Here is a 27,276-nt window from a genome sequence, read left to right on the forward strand (position 1 = left end):
ATCGTCCAGAAAGGGCATGGGTCAACACATTTTCACCAAAATTTGACCACAGATAAATCACTTCATGCTGAATTATTTTATCTCATGTCAGAACTTGGCTAAACCTAACGGTTTTGGAGATAAATGTGAAAAACTACTGTCTGACCCCTATGTTCTATTTTTAGTAACGGCTGCCATGTTTTTCGATGAATTAAAAATCCTCACATCAGTTCTATGCACGATACCCCAAAAAACGTTCATACCAAGTTTGGTTCCAATTGATCAGGTGGTGTCAGAGGAGAAGATTTTTTTTTAAAGAAATAACATTCAAAATAGCAACAAAACGTCGAAAAAGGGCAATAACTCCAACATGGCTTAACATATCAAAATGAAAATTTGACTGCAGATAGATCTCATCATGCTGAACACTTTTACCCTATGTCAGAATTTGGTTACTCTATTTTTAGGTGGATGCATTAATCAATGCCCTGGTGAAGTTACGACAAGAAGAACCATCAGTGAAGAGTTTAGTTGTCTCTCAGTTCACATCTTTATTGTCTCTTATAGAAATTCCACTTAGGTAAGTACCCTTAGGTCATTCCTGCCCATAATAGAGCAGAGTGTACTTGGCTATTACTCTTTTGAAAAATAAACCTACACTAAATAAGTGGATGGTAAATTGCAATTACCTTGTCTGTTAGGCCCTCCAAATTTTTGTCACAAATAATCTTGACTTCCCATGGATGGATTGATTTTGTATTTGGTGTGTTGCTTTATTTAGATGGGGCATAAGTTGTAAGCAGTTTTGGCTGCTTTGTGATATCAACTTCCTATTTTTTTGGCACTTAGTTATTTTTGGCTATATGGAATTATAGAAAAATTTTCACCACCAGACAAAATAAAGATAAAAACAAGTCATAGTCATGATACTATATAATGTATTTGTCTTGATTTTAGAATGAACGGCTTTAACTTTGTAAGACTGGATGGTTCTATGAATCTAAAACAAAGACATGCTGCTATTGCCCAGCTGAGTAACACATGCCTTGGATCACCATCTATCATGTTACTATCACTCACAGCAGGAGGTGTTGGAGTCAACCTTACAGCTGCTTCCAGAGTCTTCCTTATGGATCCAGTAAGATTTTTATTAGTTGTTCATTTCCTCTTCGAAAAATCCCTGCCTTTGGGCATTTGAGGAATTAGGTTTACCTGCTATCAATATGACTGTCTCAATTGTTTTTTTCATAGATAGCATTAGTTCAATGTTGAACCATTTCTTGAGTAAGAAAAGGGAAAAGACTAGAAATTCTGGTGAAATGAAACCTTTACATATTCTGCATTGAAAAAATGACATAGAAATCTAGACATTGTTAGTGAATTTCCTTTTAAGTTCACAGTTTTGCATGAAATTGATGTGGTATTTGATTATATCTTTAATTAGGCTTGGAACCCAGCTACAGAAGACCAGTGTTTTGATAGATGTCATAGACTTGGCCAGACCAGAGATGTTATTGTAACAAAGGTAATAAATAATGTTTATACTCTGTCGTGGAAGTATGGTAGCCATGAAAATAAGTAAAATCATACCATACAATAATTGCATTTTGTATAGATGAACAATATTTTATTGACTAAAACATTTTCCATTAGCCAGATCAAACCAAAAAGTGCTGATAGCACCAGTGTCCCATGGAAATATGTCTTAAGAAATGAAAGGAAAGGCTAAAAAAAATTCATGTATGTGTTGGTGAGCTTGAATCTTTAATTTATTGCATTCAGGTTCAACGATTCCGAAATTATTGTACACAGTTATTTACGATTTTTTATAAAAATTATTAGAAAAATGAATTTTATTTAAAATATTTACAGTTTCATTGCAATTTAAAGTCAACACATTGGAATGATTTATGAAAAGACTGCAAACAGTTTGAAGTTTTACCATTTTTCCTATAAAAGTATCAACCATATTCAGAAATTAGCATGGTTTTTTAGGGTATTTAATGTCCCCATCTGCAACATAGAAGGGGACATAGAAATACCAGTGTCCTTTCATTTGGTCGCAAATGTGAACGCAACTCTTCAAAATTGAATCGGTGGATTTTGTTCAAATTGTGTAGGATTGTTTGTCACCATTTGCAGTTGATCTTAATGCACTGCCAATTTAATTAGAACAATTGTAGAGCTGTTATGGGACTTCTGCAATGGGGTACATATGGCCTCTAGTTGCTTGTTAAACTGTCATGTACTTATTTTTAAATGCAGTTTATAGTGGATGACTCAGTTGAAGGTCGGATGATGGACTTACAAGAAAAGAAACGGACCCTCATGCAGGGAGCTTTTGGTAAGAAACAGTCGGCTGAGGAGAAGAGGGCTAATCGAATAAAAGACATCAAAACCCTCATGGATTTGTAAATTAGACTTCTACATGAAAATGGCGTTTGTGCAGGAAGCACACTAGTCAATTGTTATAAAGGATAGTGAACAGAACTTAGTTTTGGAATTGAGATTATACATGTAGCTTGTTCAAGATTTGATAGAGTTGGTTGATAAAAGTATGCAATGTATGAGATATGTATGGTAAACAACAAGTTGTTTGTATTAAATTGGAATAGATTTTGTATATGATTTTATTAGGGGAGGTGTTGTGATTGTTGTTTCTCAGGGATTTTAATTTGAAATCAGATGTGATACAGGTAATGTTTGTGTGAAAGTTGAATGATGTTTTGAATGTGGTAGAAAAATGAGATGATGTTAACCAGATGTGTTCATAGTATACTCTGAAAGTTCCTGTTTCTATTTTTCTGTTTTTTTTGCCAATGTGTGTTCATATTTTTCTCCCTTTGTTCAAATTAAGAATTTGATTCTTCAGTTACATGTACCAGTAAAATTTTACAGAACTAACTTTAGATAGAAAATCAACTACAAACAATGGAGTTGTTTTGCCAAGCTCCATAAATTCAGAAAAAAAATTCCACAAAATATGCCTCACTCTTTATCTTAATATTCCTGGTGCAAATGAGAATAAAAAATAAGTATTTCTTAAACTTTCTAGATAGTCAGTTTTAAAAAACCATAAGTGGAAAGTTATTGAAAAATGTTTTTGTCACCACATTTATATCTTATTTGTAGTTTTGAAGCAACTTCACATTTGAAACTATGTTATAAATTTCTATCACTTACTTTGTTTTATATCTGTCCAGAGAAAAGGCTGTTATGAAACCTGAGGATATTGTAATGTTACTGTTTAGTTTTTCTTGATAATGCTGTCCACATTTGGTTGTTCAGAAATATTTCTAAGGCACAGCTTTGATTAGACTGAATAATACGCTCAATATATTATTGATTTGATAAGAAATTCAGACAAACATAAATTACTCTTAAGTTGTTGTCTATTTTGATGTAAATGTATCCTGAATTTTCCAAATCATGGGACCGTAATCATCTTTTAATAATAAAGAAAATGATTACAAACCTGCCTTGTAGCCATTTTGGTAAGTTTTATTTTGAATCTTTTCTTTTAAAGATCATCAGTATCAAATGCTGTATCCTTGCCCATCATGAAATTAGTGCTGTTTTTATCAAAATACATGTACATATGATCAAATGGATATTTGTATCCCATACATGTAGATCTGTTTTGTTTTACCAATTGTTTGAAATAAAACATGGGTTTTATTTCTTTCAATTTTATTGCATTTTTTGACATCATGTTTTCTTAAGATGAACATGTATGTTGTGATATTGTTGAAATTGTAGACAATTAGTGCTGTTTTATGTTAAACTACATGAAGTGCAGAATTTTTTTTTTAAACAAGAACTTGCATGTTTTTATTGTAATATTTTACTCCCATTCAGTGAGTTGGCAGTATATGGGAATCACCTTGTCCATCAGACCCTCCCACTCAGGGAGTTGGCAGTATATGGGAATCACCTTGTCCATCAGACCCTCCCACTCAGGGAGTTGGCGGTATATGGGAATCATCTTGTCCATCAGACCCTCCCACTCAGTGAGTTGGCAGTATATGGGAATCACCTTGTCCATCAGACCCTCCCACTCAGTGAGTTGGCAGTATATGGGAATCACCTTGTCTATCAGACCATTTATCAAATTTTTCATCACAAATATGTTAGCTTCAACTTGACTGGTTGATTTAAAATTAAAATTTTGGCTTTATAGTGATGGGACATGTGTTGTAAGCAATTTTGGTTGATGTCAAATATCAACTTTCTGTGTGGGACTTTTCTTTTTTTTTCACTTTATGGAAAATTTTTGACACCAAAATTTCAGCTCCCACTGTACAGATTTATTTCATATTTAGTCAATGGCTTTATACAGATAAAGGATTTTGGTAAACATGAACGTTTTATGTTTGTTGCAATATTTTATTATGACTAGATGAATGAATGCAAAAACAAGGATGAAATAAAGTTAAAAATACTAGGGTTAATTGTTTGTAACTTACTGACTTTTTGTTCTCACCTGAAATGAAGTAAGCTTAAAAGCACAGGTGCAAAAAAAGGCAAAAGTCATTTCCCCAATCTTTAGAATTACAGTAAACTGAAAATAGTGATAATATTAGAGTTCCTGATTCACTGTTTTGGGGATGAATGGTTTTGCTTTGCATCATCAAAATCTTTGTTACAATATTCAATGCTATTCTTGAATATTATTACACATACATGTACTATAAGTACAAATTTAAATTTTATGAACATGAAGTGTTACTTTTTTAATGTATTTCTTTTAGAGATCACAATGCTAATTTTTCCTTTTCCAAGCCTTGTATGAAAATTATTGAATATCAACCTTTATTATCTAGGGATATTTTTAGAATGGAACATCAATGTTAAAAGTGTGGGGTTATATAATATACTTGTATAATGATATATTTATGAAAGCTAATTCATTTATAAAATTGGCTCACTTAATAATGATCCCTGCTTGATTTTATGTATTTTATTTTTGATTATTTAAAATACATCTAGATTTTGAATTTTAATGGTTGTTCAATACTTATTTGATACTAGTTATGAATGAATCCATTATATTAATTTTAAAGTGAAATAATTTCAATCCAGTTAGAATAGGTTTTTTTTCGTGCATTATGATTGGTTGTTCATCTTCTAAGACGTCTACAATGACAGTTTTCACAACTGTGTAAATTTCATGTAGACAGTTTTCACAACTGTGTAAACTTAATGTAGATTTTGTGAAGAAACATGGCTACCATATCGCTTTGACAAAACTTAGAGCTGATTGAGAAGCATGAAACATTTGCTTTATTCCATTCATTTTTTACACCATTTATTTAAATTAACAAATTTTGGATGTCAGTTTCACAGAATGCGAGTCTACTAGAAGAAAAATGACCAATACATTTCAGATATTTTGGGATTGGAATTATCAGGATTATACATTGTTTTTCCTGAATTTATGAATGTGTAAAAATGGACCTTTCACTCACAAACCTTACATGTAGTCTTACATGAGTAATGGTTCTGTTTTACACATTGATAAGTTCTAGAAAACCTGCTTGAATCCTTTTTTTTTTTATATATATATATGCTCAGTATTGAATACCTATAGCTGTCCATTCTACATGTCTTTCTACAAGGCCAAAAGTTGTGGACAATTTGATGTAATTATTTTCTAGTCTTTCCAGTTACAGTAGATTTAGATTAGACAAGTTGTTAATTAATTAATGATCAAAATAAAACTTCTGGGAAAAAAAAGCAGTTCATTGTATTTTTTCATCCTACAAGTCAAATTGCCCTTTTTTTTTTTTTTTTTTTTTTTTTAGCTCACCTGGCCTTTTGCCAGGTGAGCTATTGCCATCACTTGGCGTCCATCGTTGTCGTTAACAATTTTTCATAACTCTTCTTCTCTGACACTACTGGACCAATTGGAACCAAACTTGGTATGAATGTTCCTTGGGGTATCCTGCATAGAACTGTTGTGGGGATTTTTGATGTCAAAAAACTTGGCTACTGTTACTAAAAATAGAGCATTGGGGTTAGACAGTATTTTTTCGCATTTATCTCCAAAACCATTAGGTTTAGCTAGATTCTATTTTTGGCGAAAGTATTTAGCATGATGAGATATATCTGCGGTCGAATTTTCATTTTAATCTGTTAAAGTTCTTCAATATTTTGGAGAGAGTGTATTTTGTAAGTGAATTTTATTGTTTTATTCAATGGTATATCAATTAGAAATTGTAATATAACGAGAATGGAAATGGTGAATATGTCAAAGAAACAACCTCACTGGTATGAAAGATGTCTGATCAAGCCACCCATGGGTCTTCAATAAATGAAGAGGAAACCCTCACACCACAGGGTAGACTGCAGCTGGCTCCAAAACAACATTATACATAGATACAGTAAAAAAGTTGCCCCTACAATATATACTCCAGCAACATAAAAGTAAACATACATAGGCCAGAAATTCCTGAACATGTTAAGCTTAACCTCCCAGTTGTGAAATTAGTCTGGTGAATTGGTTGTAATTAAAACCAGTAAGTTATAAACAATTCACTCTAGTATTTTTTAACTTCATTTCATTCTTGTTTTGCATACATGTAGGTATATATTATTCCATTCTTTCCAGTCCAGTCATAACACCCAACAAGCTGACTTTGACCTGACTTCTCATATTTATCTCAAGAAATATGGTTTGAAAAGTTTCTCCTCATTACTTTGAAGAGTAAGTGATTGGTTGGCTATGTAATGTATTTGGGAATACATTCAAGTTTTGCCATTCTTCATTGTTTTACTTTTCTGTTATTAATATGACATAAACAACTGTGTTTCTGAGTAATCACCTGGACCTTTTATAAATTGAACAAGCATAGTCTTAAGTCATATTTATTACAGATATCGTAAAAAAGCCAAAACATCAAAAACATTATAAAAGCTGGTAAACACATATTAACTTTGTATTTGGTGACTACGGGTAGCAGTGGTTTTGATCTAAATGTGAAAGTTTTATCTTTTAAAAAAAATGACATATATAATGCTAATAATTATTATGACACCATGAGTATTGCAGAAAATCTACACAAAATATATGCACAAGTCCTAATATTTACAACACAGGATATGTTTTACTGGATGAATATAATTGCATGAGGGTTCTAAAAACATGTTACATGTACTTGTTTTTTTATTACATTTTTCAATTGTAAGGAAAACTCATTGTAACATTTCTTCCTCTATAACCCATCTTTTTTCTTTAAAAAACTTTTGTGAAGAATTAGTTTTCAAAACATCATGTTCCTAAAAGCACTTGAAATTAAATGGAGTGAACCCTAAAAGGATAAATAAATCAAGTTTAGAAGACAGCTTGTTTTAGTCGTGAACCAATCTTTGAAATTTGGAGAGAAAAAAAATCAATAATAAAAATACCATCACCATCACCTATATGTTATAAATTGCACAACCATTTAACAGTGATAATTGAAAGTAAAGAACAACACCTAAAAGACTATATCTCCTTTTTTCAGTGCTACTCCACATAAAAAGCAGGTAGAGGTTAAAATATGGTATATAAAAAAACATTTTTTCAGCAAGGACATCATTTTATTACTTACTGTCACCTTTTGCAATGTTCAAAAGACCAAGTTAATAAAAATACTGAAACATGCATGTTACAATCACTTGTACAAATTACCTGTGTAACATCACCCTCTAATTTGACTGCTTAATGTATATTAACTGGAAGACATTCAGAAAAAGACCACATGTCAAGATGGGAAAAAATCCTCATTTATCAAATGTAAATATCTTCAAATGTACAAAAAAACATTTAAACCTGGATCAGTATTATAGACCTATAGTAAATTTTCATGAAATTTTTCTGACGAATGTATATAAATGGATTTTAGTGTAGACCTGCATGGTTTTTCATACACAATGTTTATCAGTCTACCATTAATTTCAATAACTGACTGGATTCACTCTCCAAAAGCTCCTTCAGAAGATTTTATATATAAAGTAAATAAAGAAGATTTAGAAAAAACTTTGGTAATTCTATGTACGCATGTCACCTTGCTACATCTTATAGAAGTGCTTAGGTGTTCAAATAGAATGATACATTTACACTAAATAACAACCCCCTGTATTAATAATGAACATTGGCAATATTTTTTCTGTTGAATATTTAAGGAGCAAGTTCTTTTGGACAGAGTTATCAGCCCTTTAAGTAACCATTTATGGCGCATTTAAATGAAACTTCTTTTACCAAAAAGAAATGGCAAACCTGGCCTTGATATATAAATTTTTATGGTATAAAAAGTCAAATTACTCCAAAAAATACAGACTGACATCTAAAATTCAAGGGCAGATAACTATATTAAAAAAGATTATGATAATTGAGCATAGAGTGCTATGTGAATGAACAAGTGACAAATTAAAACAACTTGGATTGATTTTTACCTATATATATATCCATAGGTTTTTATAATAATGGCATTGTTTATTCTCAAAACCTCCATGCAGAATATATTATAACTGATATGCTGAATATTTCTAAGCCTACAACAACCTCTAGATTTATTATAAGTATACAATAAATATACTGCCCTACATATTACTATTAAATTCTAGTACATACATATATTACAATGAATCTAAACTATAAATTGGTGGAGACAAAATTCAGATTTTCTCTTGCGCCAAAACTGGCAAAGCACCACAGAAATATTTTGATCCAAGAATATGTCACATAAAATCCTTTGATTATAAATGAGTTTAAAGCTTAATCTCAAAACTTGTAAATTTTTATTTATTGAAGTGCTTAGACTAGCTACTTCCAATATCTAGCACTGCTATACCAAGACCACAATGGAAAAATTATACATACATTGTATATGAAAATATAAAGAAAAAACAAACAGTAATGCATTTTTGGCTGACTGTAACCTGTTATTGCATGTTCAACACAATCCATACTTTCTGCCTTATTTTATGAAAATGGTCAGTAAAATCATAAATTTGGTATGATTTTTAACACAGGTACTATGAAGAGATTTACAGTCTGTATGGTGCAATTCAAAAAAAACTCCTAGAAACTATGGAGAATCAGTTAAGGTTAACACCTCTACTATATATTACATTTATCACAAAACAAACAAGCAAAATAACAAAAAAGCTAACTAACCATGCAAAATATTCTGCATAGGTAAAACAAAGAATGGTCATTATGAAAAAAAAACAAAACAAATAAAAAACAATTTTTGCTTTCTGCATTTTTTAAAAGCACAATGTTGATGGGATAAGTGTCATATTAGTTTTTTTTACAGCAAGTAATATAGTCAAGGGAATAAATTTGGTATTCCCTTGATAAAATGCACTTCACCTGATAAACTTCCTTAGGCACATGTAGTTAGCTGGAAAATTCATTAAAAATAAGATAATTATAATAAACTTGTGAAAAGACCATTGTCTTCTCATGGGGGGGGGGGGGGGGGGGGGATGGGACTGGCATTTTATGTTAAGTTTTTTTTCCATGCAAATGCATTTGCAAATTTATTTTCTGTCAATGAGTAAAATAGAATTTCTTCTCAAATTGGAATGCTTTCATTTTTTCGAAAAAATTTACAGGGCCTGGTATCACTTAATAACCCATGTTCAAGCAGGTTTCAAGCAATTGAATGATCAGCCAAAAGTACAGTTGCGGAAGGATTTTGAAAAACTTAGCATCAGATTTATTTATTAAATTAGGCCGTGAATTTTTTTTCATAAATTTTTAGTAGAAATTTAACTTAAAGTCCAACAGCCCTGACCAGTAAGACTTGTTTTGGGCTTCTGAGATTTCACCAAATTGTGGGGTAACAAGCCAGTTATATTTAGTAAAGGAAGATGTCATAAATTTCAAGTTGAGGGCTTGTGCTCCAAACAGTTAACCGTGAAGACTGAACTAGCCTATCCACTCACAGTACATCAGATAAAGGGTGATACAATATACTTAACATTTGTTCATATCCATAGAAATTTGATAAACTTTTTTTGAAATGCACCTAATGTATTCAGTGAGTAGTTAAAATTCTTCCCAAATTTACAATATTTTCTAACAAACGGGAGGGGTCATTCCCCCCCCCCCTTTGGATATGCTACTGTGTAACACTAGTCTTATGTTTGGGACACACTAGTAACTATTAGCACTAACTGTGACCACTATCTAAATTAACGCAAAACTAAAAACTAAAATTGTATGTACATCATACTGTCCATGTCGTTCATATGCATAAAACCTACAATGAAAACCCTGAAAAAAACAGATACTTCTCTATACCAGACATCTTATTAGGTTCCATTATTTCAATTTCATCGCATTTTGAACTCTCTGCAATCAGATCACCTGCCTAAACTGAACACAAACCTTCAGGTTAAAATTTGATCAGTTCAAACACATTCCACTGTATCATAAAAATGACCATTTTATATATACATGTGTGCTGCCTTTTAGATGGTAAGTCATGATAAAAATGAGGTTTTGACAAAGCTGCTCTTACATATTTTTTGTAAAATGTATAACTCAATTTGGGACTTTGCATAGATGAAAACAGGGACTGCCATGTTTAATATACTATCTGTCTATTGCAAAAATAAAATTAGAAGTCTGATTTATTCAAAGACTTCGACAAAGTTGTCCTAATAATATTACTATTTGCTACAACCACCATTGGGTTTGGAAATTGAAAGAATTTGTTTCCTGCATATTATACTTTATTTTCAACTTGACTTCCCTGCTAAAAAGGCACCATGGACATATAGTTAGGGAACATTTTCTTTGAATAATTTAAGACCATGATTTTACCTGAAAACTTTGCAATATACAGCTATAAATAGAGTTATCACCAATATTGCCTTGAAAATCATTCTGAGATTTTAATAGAGATTAGTGTGTACAGTTTCTTGATAATTACATGGATAATTTACAATAAATACATACAGCGAGATGGAAAAAAATAAAAAATGTCAACATCAAAGTTCTTTTTTTTCCTTCAAAACAGATGTCGCCACCTGTTCAAAAATTCAGTTAAGGATTGTTTTAATTAAGTTTATGGATTATAAATGACTTCAGGTCGGTATATGCTGAATGTTGCAGTGCAAAATGACCCTACATCATGTACATTTTGTACATCCCATAATCTAACCAACAATTTAAAACAATCCTTAAATCAACATTTTTTAACATATAACCATGCCGGCAACTGTCAATCAATTGTGTCATTTGTAATTTACATGAATGTTTTTATTGTACTGGTATACCCAATTAAAGTAGTTCTGTAGTTTGGGGCGTGGTTAAAATATCAAGTCAAAATATATTTCATGAAATTTGGCGCAGTAGTTTTTGAGGAGTTTGTGATGGCCAAGGGCAAAAATAGTGAATCCCCTCCAAATCCCATGTACTGTAAATATACTATAAATACATGATTCTAAAATATCATTATAAATAATACAATATGAAATGTTTATCTCAACTTTGATTTCTATTGTTATATGCTTGCAAAGGGCAGATAATTCTACAATGGCACATTTTATGGGGATTTGAAAGGGATAATGAAAATGCCAAATGTTCACTACATGTATGGAGAAAAAAAAACATACTAATATACACTGTTTCTTTCAAGTCCAAAAATCATTTGGACATTCTACAATGTATCAATATTCTTTAGAAAAATGAACAGAAAAAAAATAATAATAACTGTTATTTATCTTTCTGTAGTTAGCCACCAGGGATATCTAATACTATTTACAGTCACAACTTGCACCTTTTTCCATAGTATATCAATAAAACTTCATAAATATTCCCTTAAAATTTGCATGTTGTAATAAGAAAATTAGTTTCAGGCATTTGAAACAATTTCTCCCTGCTACTATGAGAAATAATTGATTTCTCCCTAAATGCTGCCAAATAAAACTTTATTCTTGTTTCTGTCAGAAGAAACAATTCCTTCCAGACAAATCATGTTCTATCTTTTGTATGAAACTGATTATAATCAATCTGAAGTAGCTGTAAAGTCATTTCATCAGCTAAAGTCTTTACAAATTTGTAAACTTGATCTATGATGCTGCCTGCAGCTCGTGAGGTGTTGTAAATACTGCTAAAGTTAGGTAAATCTTCAATGGAGAGATGACCATAGTATGTTGTTTGGTTAAAGTAATGAATATCTTTCTTTTTAAGCTCTTTGACAACAGCAGTAGGTGTTACAACATATATCCTGCTTTTTTCTTGATTCTTTTTAAAGCTCTGATCTCTTCCTAATCTCTCTGGTACAATACGAAGGAAATGGTCCAAGTCCCCACCTTGGGCATCAACAATTTGCGATTTTGCGGCTTTACTAAGCAGTAACGAGTTTGGTGGCATATAGGTTCTGTAATATACAAATCTGTCGTGGACATTATTTTCAGCAGTTTGGTTATTAACATGTCTTTCAACTTGCAGTAAACTTTGTGTGACTCCACCTTGATGCACAAAACCATAAACTAATGCCAGCAGTAAGTTAAAGATGATCCAAACTCCTATGAAAATAGATTTTCTTTTTCTCAATTCATCCAACTGTTCTACGCTAATCAAGGCAATCAAGGGCAATACAGCAATTAAAAATCTGGGTTCTTGGTGTGGAAAAATGGACAAAAGTAGAACAGGTACAAATACCATCACAGCTGGGAAATTACTCATACAGAAATGTTCCCGGCGCCATATTGTCAGAGAAAGGTTTAAAAACTTTCTATAAAACAGTATTGTCACTGGTCCAAAAAGCAAGAAGAGATTGACGATGAAATGAAGATATCGAGGATGGATCCCATGTTCAGTAAGAGAATGGGGATTCATATTGTAAATCAGAAAGTTATATGGTGTGATTACAATCCATTGTAAAGCAGATGTCAAATAGCACACAATGACAGATGATTTGTTCTTGTTGCACTTGTCTAAAAGCTCACTGAAATTTTCTCCGAAGTACAAGGTATCTACAACAGTAAAAACAAGGACAGACAACAAAGCCCCTACACCTACATACAAGGCATGAGAGTATATCTTCTTTGATTTAGCTTCACAGTACATCAGAGCAGGAAAAATTGCCAACGCAGCAAATGTTGGTCTGTTGTACAATCCTGCTGCGCCAATAACACCAATCAAGGTAGCATTGAGTTTAAAAGTAATTGTTGATGACCTCAAAAATTTCAGCTGTTCCTGAGCAGATGTAGCTTTCCGGACATCATCTGGGTTATTTTCATCTTCATCAACTTCAACAAATTTGAATTTTGTATAGGACTCAATTGTTGGATCGCTGTACAGTAGCAGTAGCAACAGCGCAAACAATACAGCTTCTATAGAATTTGTGAAGGTTCTTGTCATATAGGTCAGCATTATGTAGGAAGATGCCAGCAATCGTAGACCAAGTTTCTCATTCAAATCAAAGCATCTGCAAAGCTTAGTTAATGTAAAATCTAAAACTAAACTCAGTATGGCAGTGATCAGTCTTGGAACTACAAGCACCCAGTAAGCTGAGATTAGGTAAGGATAAAATTCTCCCAACATCTTCAGAATTTTAAGTGGAAGACCATATAGGATGTATATTATAGAAACACTTCGAATAGGAAACTTGGTGTATTCCCATGGTTTGTTCACTTCAATGTCAAACACATCCCCTACAAAATGATAAAAGATATTGTGAGCTACATAACATTTAAGTAACCAAGTTGGTATATTTTGAGACTGTTCATGTAGAAACCAGGAAGATACTACGAAATTGGTAGCACAGAGTACATTTTATTTCATCATTTTTTTTGCCCGAATATAATGTAAAACTCATTTTGATTTCAGAAAGACCAGGGATTTTTTGTATCAAAAGTGAATGACTCGAAATCTGTGTTCAATCAACTAAATCATGAAAAAGGCAAAGAGTTATTTCCCTTTATTTAAATTTTTTTTTTTGGTGCTTTCTATTTAATTCATTTCACTTTTCTTCGGCATTCAGTAAATTACAAAACAATTTTTTTTTACAGAAAACATGACTGAGTTTGTGTTTTGGAAACATATCCTTCAAGGCACTGTGTTAGCATTAGCAGAAATTTTGTATTGGCCACACTTAACAGGTTACTACTACTGTGAAAGTACTTATATTTGCTAGTATTAATTTTCGTGGTCACGGGCAAAAGCACAAAGTTCATGGATTCTTGAATTCGTGGTTATGATATTCCTGTCATACAATTTAAAATAAATAATTCTTTTCATTGGGAATCAAATTTTGCGGTATACCTTATCCACGAAATCCATGAAAATTGGTACCTCACTAACAATACAAAAGTAGTATTTTCACAGTAATACAATCATATTTTTTTCAGTTTACATCTGATTATAATTTCCATTCGCTATCAGTGTACAATCTGCAACATCTATTGCAAACATAATCAATACCTGCAATAACCTCTGTGGTTTGGAAGAACTCATCGGGATGTATGTATCCATACTGTGGAATCAAAACCAGGACAAATCTTAGTATTAACAAGGCTATATATGTCACATCCATGTCTGAAAAAAAACCAACTTCATTTAAGTAGCAATCCATGTTTATTCAGACACTGCAATTAATGGTTGAGGTGACTCAAGGTGCCAAAAAATATCCTATGAACAAATAATGCTTTTTAAATTGAAATTTGGAGAAAACCATACAATCATCAACCAAATCAAGAATGATAACTCTTGAAAAATACCACTTTCATGCAAAATCTATATACATCATTTAATTATCTCAAAAGTGAAACAACAGAATCACTAAGACTGGTTATGAGGCCTTTATTTGTTTCTGAATTAGAAATTAAAGTAAATTTGATGGGTTTTATATATACAATGTACAATAATCATCTCCTGTCTGGTGTTTATAAAGACTAGTACTACTATATTGAATGCTACTTAAATTTGAAACAGCTGAAAGGAACTCAAATTTAAAGGATTTCTAAATTTATAACCATTCTCGGTTATTGGTATACATGTACATGTACAAAACGTATATTTGTACTTAATGTGAAAACATCCTACATGTATATCTGAAAACAACTACTGAAAATTATTCATATTATACATAATGAAATAGGAAATCCTCTAAAAAGCCTCATTGGGCCTCTAACCCTCACCTGGAAATTAGGAGAACTACATGTTTTGTTATACTTGCCAAAATAAATGTAATGGGTATATTTGGATACAGTACAAAATGTTCTACCCATACCAACTTTTCCCTGTACCCAAATAATGTTTTGTCTGACATCATGGAATAACAAGTTCTGAAAAGTACATGGAATATGCAAAAGTCTGTTTCAATTCACTCCAAGTCATGAAAATTATGTACATATTTTTCTAATTATTTTTTGTTTGACTGGTTTTCAGTTTGCAAGAGGTTAAAACTTCTTTTTAAAGGCTTTGAGTAAAACTTTGAAAGATTTTATGGTATTTTTAAATCAGAGACTGAAGTCTTCAAAGTGGCTAATTGTCAAAAATTCACTTGTCACTGATTTTGGCTTAATACTTTCATCAGAAATAGTACAAATGCGATGTGCTCTAGAATCGGATGACTTCCACTAAAATCTTTGTTCCCTTGATACTTGCATACTCTTTCATAACCATTATTACCCAAATGTTTTCAATCATCCAGAACAAGATTAAACAACTGGCAATGGCTATCTATAGATATCGGTGTCCTGATAATATATGACCTTTATTTATATAATCAATTGTAACAAACGCCTGTGTATGAATCGGAAACTGGGTAATATTACATAATTTCAATGCTAACCGATCATTTTATCCTTAAATGTAAACTTCCTGTTCTAATACAAGCAAAAAACACACACAGACATGTGTAAGATATGTTTTAAAATGGGTAAGTTGTAGCAATCTTTGTGACGCTTATGATATTGACCAGGGAACCAGTTTAGGAACCTGATTAAGCAGCTGGCAATTAATATTCATAAATATCGGGGCATGCTAAAGTATAAGACCTATATAGGCTGTAAAGAGCCTTAGCACCTGAATCGGAAACTGGGTAACGTTCAAAGCTAACTGATCATTTCATGTAAACTTCCCATTCTCGTACAAGCAAAAAGCACACATAGAACACACGTGTATGATACTTATGAGGTACAATTTTATCTCGTATGAAGCTAGAACTATGATGTTATGGTGGTAAACACAGTGAGGATCTGTGGCATTACATGGCTTATAAATACATATTTATGCAAATCATATGCAAATATTAAGTACTGAAATTACAAGTGCAAGAAGTTGTTCACAATATTAGAGACTTAAAAAGCATCCAAGTTGGAAATCTATAATATTTGTGTACTTAATGTCTATTCCTGTATACCACATTTCACAGAATGAAAAAGAAAGTGACATAAACAGAATCTTATGCACTTTCAATTTATCTATGAATATTTTGATAAAATTTAATGGTATTCCACTCAGGCTAATGTAAAATACATATTTAAACTGTGCAGATAATAAAAATATCAGACTTTGATTTGAGTACAGGAATTTTTGGGTTAGACATTTCATACCTTTAGAAAACAGAAAATCAAACTTTCGAGAAACTTTTGAAAATCAAGATTCTAGTAATTTTGTAAATGTGTACATGTTACTGAAGAAAATTAAAGAAATCAGCAAAATAGTATTTGTACTGTACCAATTATTTGTGAAATTCTAATGTATTTTAGTTGGTACAGATTTAAGCTTTTTCATATACGGACATGCTACGATGAAGAAATTTATTTCAATTTTAAAGAAAAAATATTGAAGTTGAACATGGCCTCATGATCAACTTACTCAAAATTCCAAATCCACTTATTTCCTGAATATTACTGCAATAATTGGCTAATCAGAGGAAGCTCCAAATCTATCATTCAAGCCAATCAAGGAATTGAAGGATGTAGCCAGAAAAGGCCACAATTTTCCCGACCTTTGAACCTGGTAAACATTTAAAGGAAATGTACAGCGTATGCTATGGGTTTGAACATAGATTTTGTTTATATCAGAAAGAAGATAATAGATCTAATTGGGTAAGTACTCGGAAACCTGACCGAGTGAAGCTGAGCCTGAGGCTGTGATGCACGATGAAAGACAAGATTTTCAAAGTTTTCTTTAAATATCATACGTCTGATAGCACCTACAGAATAAATTATTACAGTGGGTATACTTTCTGTTATTATTACCGATCAGATCGTTATATATTTGTAAAATAACTTGAGCTGTCAAGCTGTCAACTAACAAGACGCTACTTTCATGTCCGTATTGAACTCGGTTCTAAAATTATTTATCTCCAATCAACTTCCGGCTTGTGGAAAACATGACCACTTCCAACTTACCTTCTTTGAAGAGAAAATTCTCACAATCTATCGGTTTAAGCTCTTATAGAGACCAACATTTCAAGGTAGAATCGGGTAGCGTAGAGTTCACATCACTCTTGATTACATGAACCATTTTAGCTAAATGAAATGGCTTTGAGCTGTTGAGGATCACTGAAAACGCTTTTCTCATCCATTAAAACATATTTCACACTTGTAAGGTTATTGGTCAAACATTAAAACAAGGAAAATATCATTCTTGCCCATGTGGTGTGTGGAATCACTTACTACCGCACATTGTGGAAGTAGGCATACCAGACGTGCTGACTGCATGTGTCACTATTACTATTAGTGAGTGTATAACTAAAAATATTGGTAAATTTATCTCTGTCAAACAGCTATGGGTTTAGCATAAAATGAAGGATTTTATTACTAACTCATCAAAATGAAGTATTTTTTTTTAAGATGTCCGAGTAGTTCCTATAAAATGACATTGAGGTCTTTGAAATGTTTCGTCTAGGCAGCATTTTTCTACTATTTCTAAAGCTTCAATAGATCACAATGTAGTGTTTCGCTTTTTTACAAAAGTTTCTCAAGTGTCAGTATCACAAATTTTTAGACAAATTTCTATACATCTTAGCTCGCTTATAAATTGCTTATATTTCATTTTTCTGGACTTACATACATGTATATATATGTAGAACAAATTCCATTGTCTTCAAAATAATGCAGGACACAATGTTACATGGCAAAAGCAGGCTTACTGCTTATTCTATAACGTAAAAATATTCATATGTTTATGATTATCTTTACTGTTTTCATTGTACATGTATAATTTCATTTTTTGTTCATAGACAAAATACATTTTAACCATTAATAAAAAAATGAAAATATTCAATAAAAACATGCAAGTTAAACCTGTGGTTTTACATGTATGTTAAAGAAATTAAGTCTGCCCTGACTTACTGCTTATATCAATCTTTCTTGTCTTTGTCTAATTTTAGTTATTATAATATATAGGACTTAATACTAGTGTGATGTTTTCTTTGTTGATGTCTATAGGCAATACACTTATACATATGTAATTTTATGGCAGAAACCAAATTGGCTGTAGCACTTTCCAAGGATAATCTTGATAAGAATTTTTTAACCTGGGTTTCAGGTTTGGTGGTGGGGGGAGGTAAATACATATAGTATTGAAGGCTAAGCAAAGTGAGGTAAGAACATTTTTGGGGAAGAATTTGTGAAAAATCATTATTCTATTTTATAAAATTACCTTTTCCCTAGTCTGCTTTTCTACTCTTATAGTTATTTTTAATTGTATATTTACTTCTGAATTTGCAAATTTCCACTTTTTTGTTGACCTCTTAAAATTACGTTTGCTTATTTTCATGGGTTTTTGCCCAATCAGCCCCCTTATGAATCCATGCCTGGTACATGTAACACTTCAGATCGAGTTAGCAGTTAGCTTAAACAATATTTTTTTCCTTCTAATTTAGTCTTCTTTGAAGCAAATGGCAAAGAAATTCTGGTTATACATGTACATTGTCCATGTATAATAGTATGGTGCTGTCTAGTGATGTTCTGATGATTGATTTCAATCACAAATGAAACAATTTTTCAATGACCACCGACAATCAGTTTTTTTTTTTTTTTCAGAACCTATTATCACAAATCCAAATTACAAATCATGCCTATTGGTTGTGTACACAATGTAACTTAAAAGAAAGATACATGTACAAGTATAACATACAAAATTGACATTTTTGTATGTTATACTCGTACATGTCTTTCTTTTCTCTATTTTTCAGGGTAACAGACAAGAACAGGAGAAACTGTTGTTGGTAAGTACAACCCTTTATGTTGGCAATTTGTCGTACTATACTACAGAGGAACAGATTCACGAACTCTTCTCCAAATGTGGTGACATCAAAAGAATCATCATGGGACTAGATAAAGTCCGCAAGACTCCATGTGGATTTTGTTTTGTTGAGTATCCTTGTTTAAAGTCTGATAAAATGATGTTAGGCTTTGCCTATCAGGAACAGAACTATTTGTACTCAAATAATATTCACTTTGTCAATAATTATAAGCCATGTTTTTATATCAGGGGTGGATCCAAACACTTTGATAAAGAGGGATGCCAGCCAGGGTTCCTCAGAAAAGGTGGGGGTGCTAGGATATTATTCACCATTTTTTGTCAATTTTACATATGAAAGTGACAAATTGTCCAATAAAATGGAGGGTGTTAACACCCCCCGATCTGCCACTGTACATGTATACGCGTATATCACTGTATATCCATAATTTCCAGTATGTATCTAAAGGCCAATTCCATACAGAATTAGGGCACTATATTTCCATTTCTTATTGCCATACTTGTATCAGTTGAATGAAAAAAAAAACTTGCAGTCATGTACATGTACATTTGTAGTTTAGGCCAATTCAAAATACATGTAGTTTGATAGGTTCTCATGACCCAATTTGATTGCCATATCAATGAAATAAAAAGAGAGCAATACCCTTTGTTTATCATTCTGGCAATGGAGGGCAGAAGTAGAAAAAAGACAATTATTTATAAAAATTGAAAAAATTAAATTATAAAAAAATATTAAGGATTGTAAATTTCAGCTCTGTGAAAATATCTTGACATTTGTAGCATTATTTTTGGCTGTTCAAAGTTTAATTTTCATACATGGAAAACCACATGTACAATTTAAAAAATATATATAATCCCCTTGGCATAAATTGAAAACAAATTTAAAATGTCTTATTAAATTAAGCAGACTAGAGTAATACATGTATGTGTTACCCAGACTCGAAAATGACAGCGTCAGCTAGATCTCTAGATAAAGTTGCCTTTTGGATAAGTAATTAAATATGTTTATTTACAGTAAATATGTTGAAAATTTTTCACTGGAGCAAACACAGACTGTTCACATTCAAATGAAGACATAAGTAAATTTTAGTGCTGGATAATTTCTAAAACAGCTTTTTAAAGAATCATTGGTATATTAAAATATATATATGTGTGTGTGAGTGTGTGTGTGTACTACTTTGAAATAAATATAACCTATGTATTAATATGCTTATGTATTATTGTTAATGTTCACTGTTATGATGTTATGTGACTTCCAGGAACATTTTTTTTAATAATAATTTTTTTCAATTCACCAGTTATTGTTCCGTATTGAAACTGGGGAGAGAAACAAAATCAGTTCTAGAAAGAGAAACAATAAGTACTAGAAAAAATACAATATGCATGTTTGGTTTATTGTACCTTAAGAAGGAATTAGATATTACACACGAGAAGATTCTGAGAATGCTGTGAGGTATATCAATGGAACACGACTGGATGATAGAATCGTCAGAACTGACTGGGATGCTGGTTTTAAAGAAGGCAGACAATATGGCAGGGGCAAAAGCGGTGGGCAGGTTAGTGACTACAGTTGACTACAAGTGAATGAATTGTACTACATGTACAAGGTATCATACCACAAAAGGATTGCTTAGTTTGATTTTGGGGGGTTATTATTTTAATTGTTGATGAACTAGGGACCAGAAACAAGCATTTTCATGATGTCCAGACAATAACTTCAACATTTTGAATACAATTAAATTGGTCTCATTGATTGTACTACAATGTGCCATACCAAAAAAGGATTGCTGGGATAGATTGTTGGGGTTGTTACTTGAACTGATAAGGAATGAGGAGCGAGAAACAAGCATATTCCAGATGTACAGATAATAACTTGAGTTAAGGTGAATGGATCTCAATGAACATGTTGAAATGATACCCTAAGGTGCCATACTACCCAGAGAAAGGCTGACATTGATTTTGTTTGTAAATATTTCGAAAGAAGGGGCCACTTTGATTCATGTGGAATTCTTTTCAAGTATATAATCACAATCAAATTCAGTGTGTCCTTGCTATCCTTAATTGTTTGAGGCTCAACTATTGCTGTTATATCAAGCTGCTCCATGTAAAGTATTTTATTTTAACCCATTTGCATTTAACGACACATCATGACTCAAGATAGTTCACTTGTTTCTTGCTTATGAGAGCAAAAAGTTCCTATAAATGGAGAACTTCCTTGAAGTTCCACATGCCTTAGAGCATATCTGTATGCAACTGTTACTTGATCAAATTTCACTCAAGTTTAGTGAAATATTACATTAAAATACGAAGAGATTTTGGTGATCAAATTTCTGTAATATACAAAAAATATGTACAATAATTAAAAAATATTTTTTGCTACCACTATTTTAGGTGAGAGATGAATACAGAACTGATTATGATGAAGGCCGAGGAGGTTATGGAAAAATTGTTCAAAACAAAATCCGAACTCGTGACTCTGTATAGACTTGCAGCATTGATTGGATGAGATTGTTTACAAACATTGTTTTATAAGTGTACTTTGAACATGTACACCATGGACATGTGCAAATGACATAATTCTCATGAGCTGTAGTGTAGCATTTCATGGTCATTTCAGTGCTTGAACCTTGCTTTGAAAAACCGTTTGGTTTAAAAAAAATTCTGGATTATGTCATTAATGTTATCATTCAGAAGTTCATGTACTTCAAATGATTGTATTGTTACTTCGAATTCTTTTTTTTTTAATTCAGAACTAAAGAAAGCTCAACATTTTTTTTCTACAATTTTGCAATAGAGAAAATATCAACATTAAAAGGTTGGGGGACATTTTAAAACAGCTTTTTCGTCTTTGTTTTTATGAAATGCATTATCTCGATCTTCATTTCATGTGTTATATCCTTTAGAAAGGATATGTGTTGCTTAGGAAGTTTATACCATGGGTTTCCTTGGATAGATGTTGGCAATATGATGGCTGGTGTTATTTCAGTGTGTTGATTCTTGTAGTTGCTTCCAAGAGCTTGCATGCTAATTTAAAAAGAAATCCTAATTAAGATGATACTGAAATATATTTTTTGTTGGTATAAGGCCTTGGTTTCATAAAAAAAAATTCTCAAATTGGGATTTTCCTTAAACCCTTGAGCTTTCCTCAAATGTTCAGTTTCAAATGATTTGATTGGTCAAAATTTGAATTGAAGAATTACGACTCTTTATGAAACTGAGCCCTATTTTTTTTTACCTATTTCATCGAATCATATTATTGGTTCTGCACAATTTTGGTACTGGTAATTTTTAATAGGGCTTACCATTTCAGTAGCGTGTGGTTGGAGACAGTGCTCCCTCTTGGTTTTTATGTTTTTACAGTAATCTGTACTTTTTTCCTTTGATGTTGTAGACAGATATCTTTCTATCTGGTAGAGGACAAGATATTTGAAAATATTAGTCAAAACGTTTGAAGTGATTGTGACATCATCATATTTTGAATGAATGAAAATAATGTTGTACACCATCAGTGTGTATGTACTCACATCTTTTGCATGAGTGAGTAGTCTGAAAACTCGATGTACATTTAAAAATTACTAAAAAAGCAATAATTGGATTAACAATATACATAATGATAATTACTTTCAATTTTAATATTGACCATATCATTTGGAATATCCAAACTTGCGCTCACATGCATGTCGAGGTATTCCACATAATATGGTTAGTATCAAAATTGACAGTAACTTATACTCTACATACAGCTGCTTTGGTATTTGCCTCATATATGATTTATTCACGTCTTTACCTTTTTTTTGGTACACTATTGCTCTTTCTTTTATAAACAAAATGTAAACTATTGAATATATCCATTGTTATTGTTATATAGTAATTTCTATCCAAGGAAGCTCATTCCAAAACTACGGTAATATAATTTGCATCTGTCATTATTTTTCATTGTCAAGTCATCGAGAAGAATGAATGTTTTTGTATGAACATTTTTAATGTTATGTTTTTAATTAAAAAAAAAAAAAAAAAGAGGAAGAATTTCTACTTGTAAATCTGTAACTGCTACTTGTATCATATTATGAATTATGAATTCACAAGTCAATCGTTTATTGAAGGCAGGTGGTATATAGTGATCCTGCTGTCCATACATCCATCTGTTTCCAGTTCAAATTGGCAATTCACATGATCAGAAACCGCTGAATGAAATTTGATGAAACTTTCACACATTCTGTATCACATGATTCCAATGTGCACCTCCTGTTTTGCTTTTCCATCTGAATGTCTTTTGGGGTTTCTTGGGAAGGGAAGTCGGGGGTCAACAAATGAGACTAGTTCTTCGGCTTTTTAAACCATTAATCAATGTTGAGAATATTGGATGGGTTGAAACCATTAACCATGGTTACCGACTCTTCGTACTGAGAATATGTTGTTTACCATGTAAATGAAGAAGCAGCAGTAAATATGGTACTAACAACAGAGATTCTACTGTAAAGTATTTGTTAACAAGGGGAAAATCATGGACAAAACAATGCGAAATGGACAACAGATGAAAAACAAGTAAAAATGATTCAACATACCAGGTTTTAAAAAAAATGGAAACTAAACTCTGAGAAAGAGTAATCAAGGGAACCAAGGTTATAGCGGTAATCAAAAGAATGTAATCCAGGGACAAAGACCAGACATGGAAAACAGACATACAAAACAAAGAACATGAAGTAACTAAAATCATACATACAAAGTAACAAAAGTAAATGAGCAACTCGGACTCCACTAAAAACTGGGAGCATGGACCAGGTGTACCGGTAGGGTAAGCGTCCTCTGCTTTTCTAGAAACACCCGCCGAGTTTCTCATAAAAAGTCAAGTCCGGGGTAGACAAACGAGGAAAGGAAAACTATAACCCGTTGAATAAATCAGTTTTCATGGTGCTGATGGATACACCATAACGATCCACGAGTTCATGATGACGACCATAAAACTTCTGTAGTGATGACTTCAATCTTGTAGCATCATAACCCTGTTCCAGGGGCCTATTTGTTAGAGTTCTTGCGCGATACAAAAAGTCTGCGTAGTTTCGGCAAGCTCTGGCATAACGTATGAGTTGTGATATGAACACTCTATACGCAGGAGCCGAAGGGATTTTGCCACAGATGAAACTATTCAGGCACGGATCATTGGAGTATACCCACACCCTAAAATTAGAAAGAAAAAATTTTGAGAGAACCTAGATCTTCTATATCGAACGTAAATGACTCAGGATATAAGTTCCCTAACAAATCAACCAAATTTTGATCATATCAAAGTGTTATTTCCCTTTATATTAAATGTTCTAGTGCTTACTATGTATGTTTTCTTCCTTACAGTCTTAACATTTCAGTAAATAACATGCCACCATTCATCTTTTTGAGAACAGTGGATCTCTTACGGGTGATTTTGTTTTTTAAACACATTTTGACAAGTTATATCCCCTGCCAGTGTCTCTACAGACAGGAGACCACTATATATTAGTGAATGAATGCATTGGTGGGTTATGTCTCTCTTGCATATATATACCACAATACAAGACTTACTAGTACATAAATTTCTGAAAAGAAAACAAATGTTTGCGGTCATGAATTCAATGAGATTATATTAATTACTTCAGTATTAACTTCATTATAAGATGTGATATAATTTATCAGTTAAAACAAACAATTATTATGACAATTTAGATATAACGTCTCATTTTCTTAAAATAATTTGGAAAGTAGCTTAATTATCGAGAAATACATGACAATTATCAGTAATTTAAGTGCGCCTGACATTTCTAATAAACAGTTATTGACAAGTAAGATTAAAAATATATACTGCGTACTCTGCTGAAAATGATGCAAAAGAAATGAAATTGTGCACTATTTTTTTTTTTACAGTTTTCAAATTCATATAATACATATTTCTAACAAATCAAGAAGGATTTGCTTTGATCAGACATACAGAGACTGACTAGGACTTACACCACTTTAGATCGCGTCGTTGTGTTTCTGTACATGTATGTCTTTATTACGGTATTTGATTCAGTCTGTAGTTAAGATGGTTTAAACAATGGAAATCTAGATTCTTTAGATGTTTCACTTCTGTCAAAACTGGATGCACCATTAAAGGCGACGTTGGACATAACGGAGCTGGGTAAACAGCTTGCCAGGTTGACTGACTAGAAAGTGAAGCTTGGTGTCGAAAAGGCAACGGAAAATCGATCGAATCTCGATTTAAACTGACACAGAATGAAATAGTTGCATGGAATAACAATACACTGGGTAGTTCTCGTCAGAAATATCTTGAAGGTCAGGCGCGTAGCTGCCGTTAGGCAAAAAAGCTTTTGCCTGCACTTAATTTTGCCATTTTTTTTTAGATAAAATACATCCAAAAGAGGCATAAATGATGCTCTAAAACGTTATCTCCGCGGAGCTCCGCCATGGACCTCAGACCCACTGCCGTAATTTTGCCTACACTTCAATTTGGCCTCAGCTACGCGCCTGAAGGTAAGAGATGACAGTTTGATGCATTTTAAATAAATAAATTGACAAATATTATTCGACTTAAATAAAACAAACAACTAAAAGAAAAGAACAATTAATGCACTTGTTTACCAAATTATAAAATTATCAAATTAACAGATTCTTTGTCGCTCCGCTCCCTTAATAAGTGTGCGCCACCACCATTTCACATCCAATGACTAACACTAAGTTCATAATCCACTGCACTGTATTTTTTCTAAAAGGGAAGATATCACCGTTAACATGCAAGTTTACGACAAGCCAAAATGGACAAAAATTAGTATTTTCTAATATTAAAAAATGATTTTTTAATATTACAAATTCATTTTCTAATATTGCAAATTATATTGTTTATATCACAAAACACTTTTTAATATTAAAACATCAATTTTTAATATTAAAAATTTAATTGAATTTCTAATATTAAATATTATATTTTTAATATTAGAAATTGCATTTGTTGTAATCAATTACGATTTTTTTTTAATATTCGAAAATCATTTTGTAATATTAAAAAATGTGACCGATTTTGCAATATTGCAAAGTGATTTTCTAATATTACAAATTCATTTTCTAATATTACAAATTAAATTAGTAATATTACAAAATGTGTGATGTTTTGTAATATTACTAAATCAGGATTTTTGTAATATTACAAAATGAATTTCTAATATCAAAAATATTTTTTGATATTAAAAAATGATTTTGTAATATTAAAAAGTATGTTTTCTAATATTACAAAATAAGTGTTTTTTTAATATTGAAAAATGATTTTTCAATATTTACAAATTCATTTTCTGATATTACAAATTAGATTTCTAATATCACAAAACACTTTTTTAATATTAAAAAATTGATTGAATTTCTAATATTAAAAAACAACTTTTTAATATTAGAAATTGATTTTCTAATATTAGAAAATGGATTTGTCGTATTCAGTTACGATTTTTTAGAAAATCATTTTGTAATATTACAAAATGTGTGATGTTTTGTAATATTACTAAATCAGGATTTTGTAATATTAGAAAATGAATTTTTAATATTACAAAATGAATTTTTAATATTACCAAATGAGTTTCTAATATTAAAAAATGATTTTGTAATATTAAAAATTCGTTTTCTAATATTACAAAATATTGATTTTTGTCCACTTTGGCTTGCCATACCAGTTCTAATTACACCGATAACTTCTCCTCTCATAATAATCGATATTGGTTATAGCGAAATAGGTGGTTTCGCATTTTACGAATTCGCCCTTGTGTACTTCAAAGCGACACGTACAGTATTATTTAATTTTTTTTCATCCAAGATGTGAAGATTCCTCGAATACAAGTGACCTAGAGGTTACAGACCACAAATTCAACCAATGAGCATTTGGAACGTACGCAAAAATAATCCTACGCAGAAATTACCCCTGTTCCTCATAGTGCTGTGAAAAAAGTTCTCATCTCATTTAAAAAATTTAAACAGTTTCTGAAAGGAAAAACATTTCTGTATCTTTTATAGGTGCATTTTGCTTCTTGTGATGTGAAGTTTAATCTCCATAATGATTT

General features: G+C 31.7%; 3 protein-coding genes across 9 annotated transcripts in view; 2 read left to right on the forward strand and 1 right to left on the reverse strand.

Moving 5' to 3' along the window:
- The window catches only part of LOC148626600 (DNA-dependent ATPase/E3 ubiquitin-protein ligase HLTF-like), a 46,204-nt gene extending 40,486 nt beyond the window's left edge, over window positions 1-5,718 (forward strand). For all 5 annotated transcript variants that reach the window (XM_088570724.1, XM_088570728.1, XM_088570725.1 and 2 more), the window contains 4 exons: window positions 447-559; window positions 937-1,117; window positions 1,424-1,504; window positions 2,245-5,718. In XM_088570724.1, the coding sequence (XP_088426850.1) occupies window positions 447-559; window positions 937-1,117; window positions 1,424-1,504; window positions 2,245-2,394 (525 nt within the window). In that variant the 3' untranslated portion in view covers window positions 2,395-5,718. The remainder of the gene's footprint in view (window positions 1-446; window positions 560-936; window positions 1,118-1,423; window positions 1,505-2,244) is intronic.
- Window positions 5,719-6,832: 1,114 nt separating this feature from the next.
- Window positions 6,833-17,272, reverse strand: LOC148626601 (GPI alpha-1,2-mannosyltransferase 4-like). 3 transcript variants are annotated; one of them, XM_088570738.1, is made up of 3 exons: window positions 17,194-17,272; window positions 14,408-14,521; window positions 6,833-13,638 (listed from the first exon to the last, which is right to left on the reverse strand). In XM_088570738.1, exons 2-3 carry the CDS (start codon window positions 14,517-14,519, stop codon window positions 11,951-11,953), a joined length of 1,800 nt encoding a protein of 599 aa, XP_088426864.1. In that variant the 5' UTR covers window positions 14,520-14,521; window positions 17,194-17,272; the 3' UTR covers window positions 6,833-11,950. The 3 variants fall into 3 exon arrangements, with proteins under 3 accessions (XP_088426864.1, XP_088426865.1, XP_088426866.1); XM_088570739.1 differs by having other exon boundaries at window positions 17,152-17,265; XM_088570740.1 differs by having other exon boundaries at window positions 17,250-17,264.
- A 30-nt stretch (window positions 17,273-17,302) lies between these two features.
- On the forward strand, window positions 17,303-23,181 carry LOC148626602 (nuclear cap-binding protein subunit 2-like). The gene is made up of 4 exons (XM_088570741.1): window positions 17,303-17,411; window positions 19,137-19,318; window positions 20,622-20,760; window positions 21,596-23,181. Exons 1-4 carry the CDS (start codon window positions 17,328-17,330, stop codon window positions 21,686-21,688), a joined length of 498 nt encoding a protein of 165 aa, XP_088426867.1. The 5' UTR covers window positions 17,303-17,327; the 3' UTR covers window positions 21,689-23,181.
- The last annotated feature ends 4,095 nt before the right edge of the window (window positions 23,182-27,276 follow it).

Source organism: Perna viridis, chromosome 2 (assembly GCF_037379345.1).
Source record: "Perna viridis isolate PV_CMFRI_1.1 ecotype Kerala chromosome 2, ASM3737934v1, whole genome shotgun sequence".
NCBI classification, from domain to species: Eukaryota; Metazoa; Mollusca; class Bivalvia; order Mytilida; family Mytilidae; genus Perna; species Perna viridis.

What these genes read in the sequence shown, in the direction of transcription:
- LOC148626601 (XM_088570738.1), bottom strand. Translation starts at nt 14,519, where the DNA reads ATGGATGTGACATATATAGCCTTGTTAATACTAAGATTTGTCCTGGTT. An exon ending in AACCACAGAGGTTATTGCAG is followed by an intron (nt 13,639 to 14,407) that starts GTATTGATTATG and finishes ATCATTTTGTAG; the next exon opens with GGGATGTGTTTGACATTGAA.
- LOC148626602 (XM_088570741.1), top strand. Translation starts at nt 17,328, where the DNA reads ATGACCACTTCCAACTTACCTTCTTTGAAGAGAAAATTCTCACAATCT. An exon ending in TGTGGATTTTGTTTTGTTGA is followed by an intron (nt 19,319 to 20,621) that starts GTATCCTTGTTT and finishes AGAAGGAATTAG; the next exon opens with ATATTACACACGAGAAGATT. An exon ending in GGGGCAAAAGCGGTGGGCAG is followed by an intron (nt 20,761 to 21,595) that starts GTTAGTGACTAC and finishes CCACTATTTTAG; the next exon opens with GTGAGAGATGAATACAGAAC.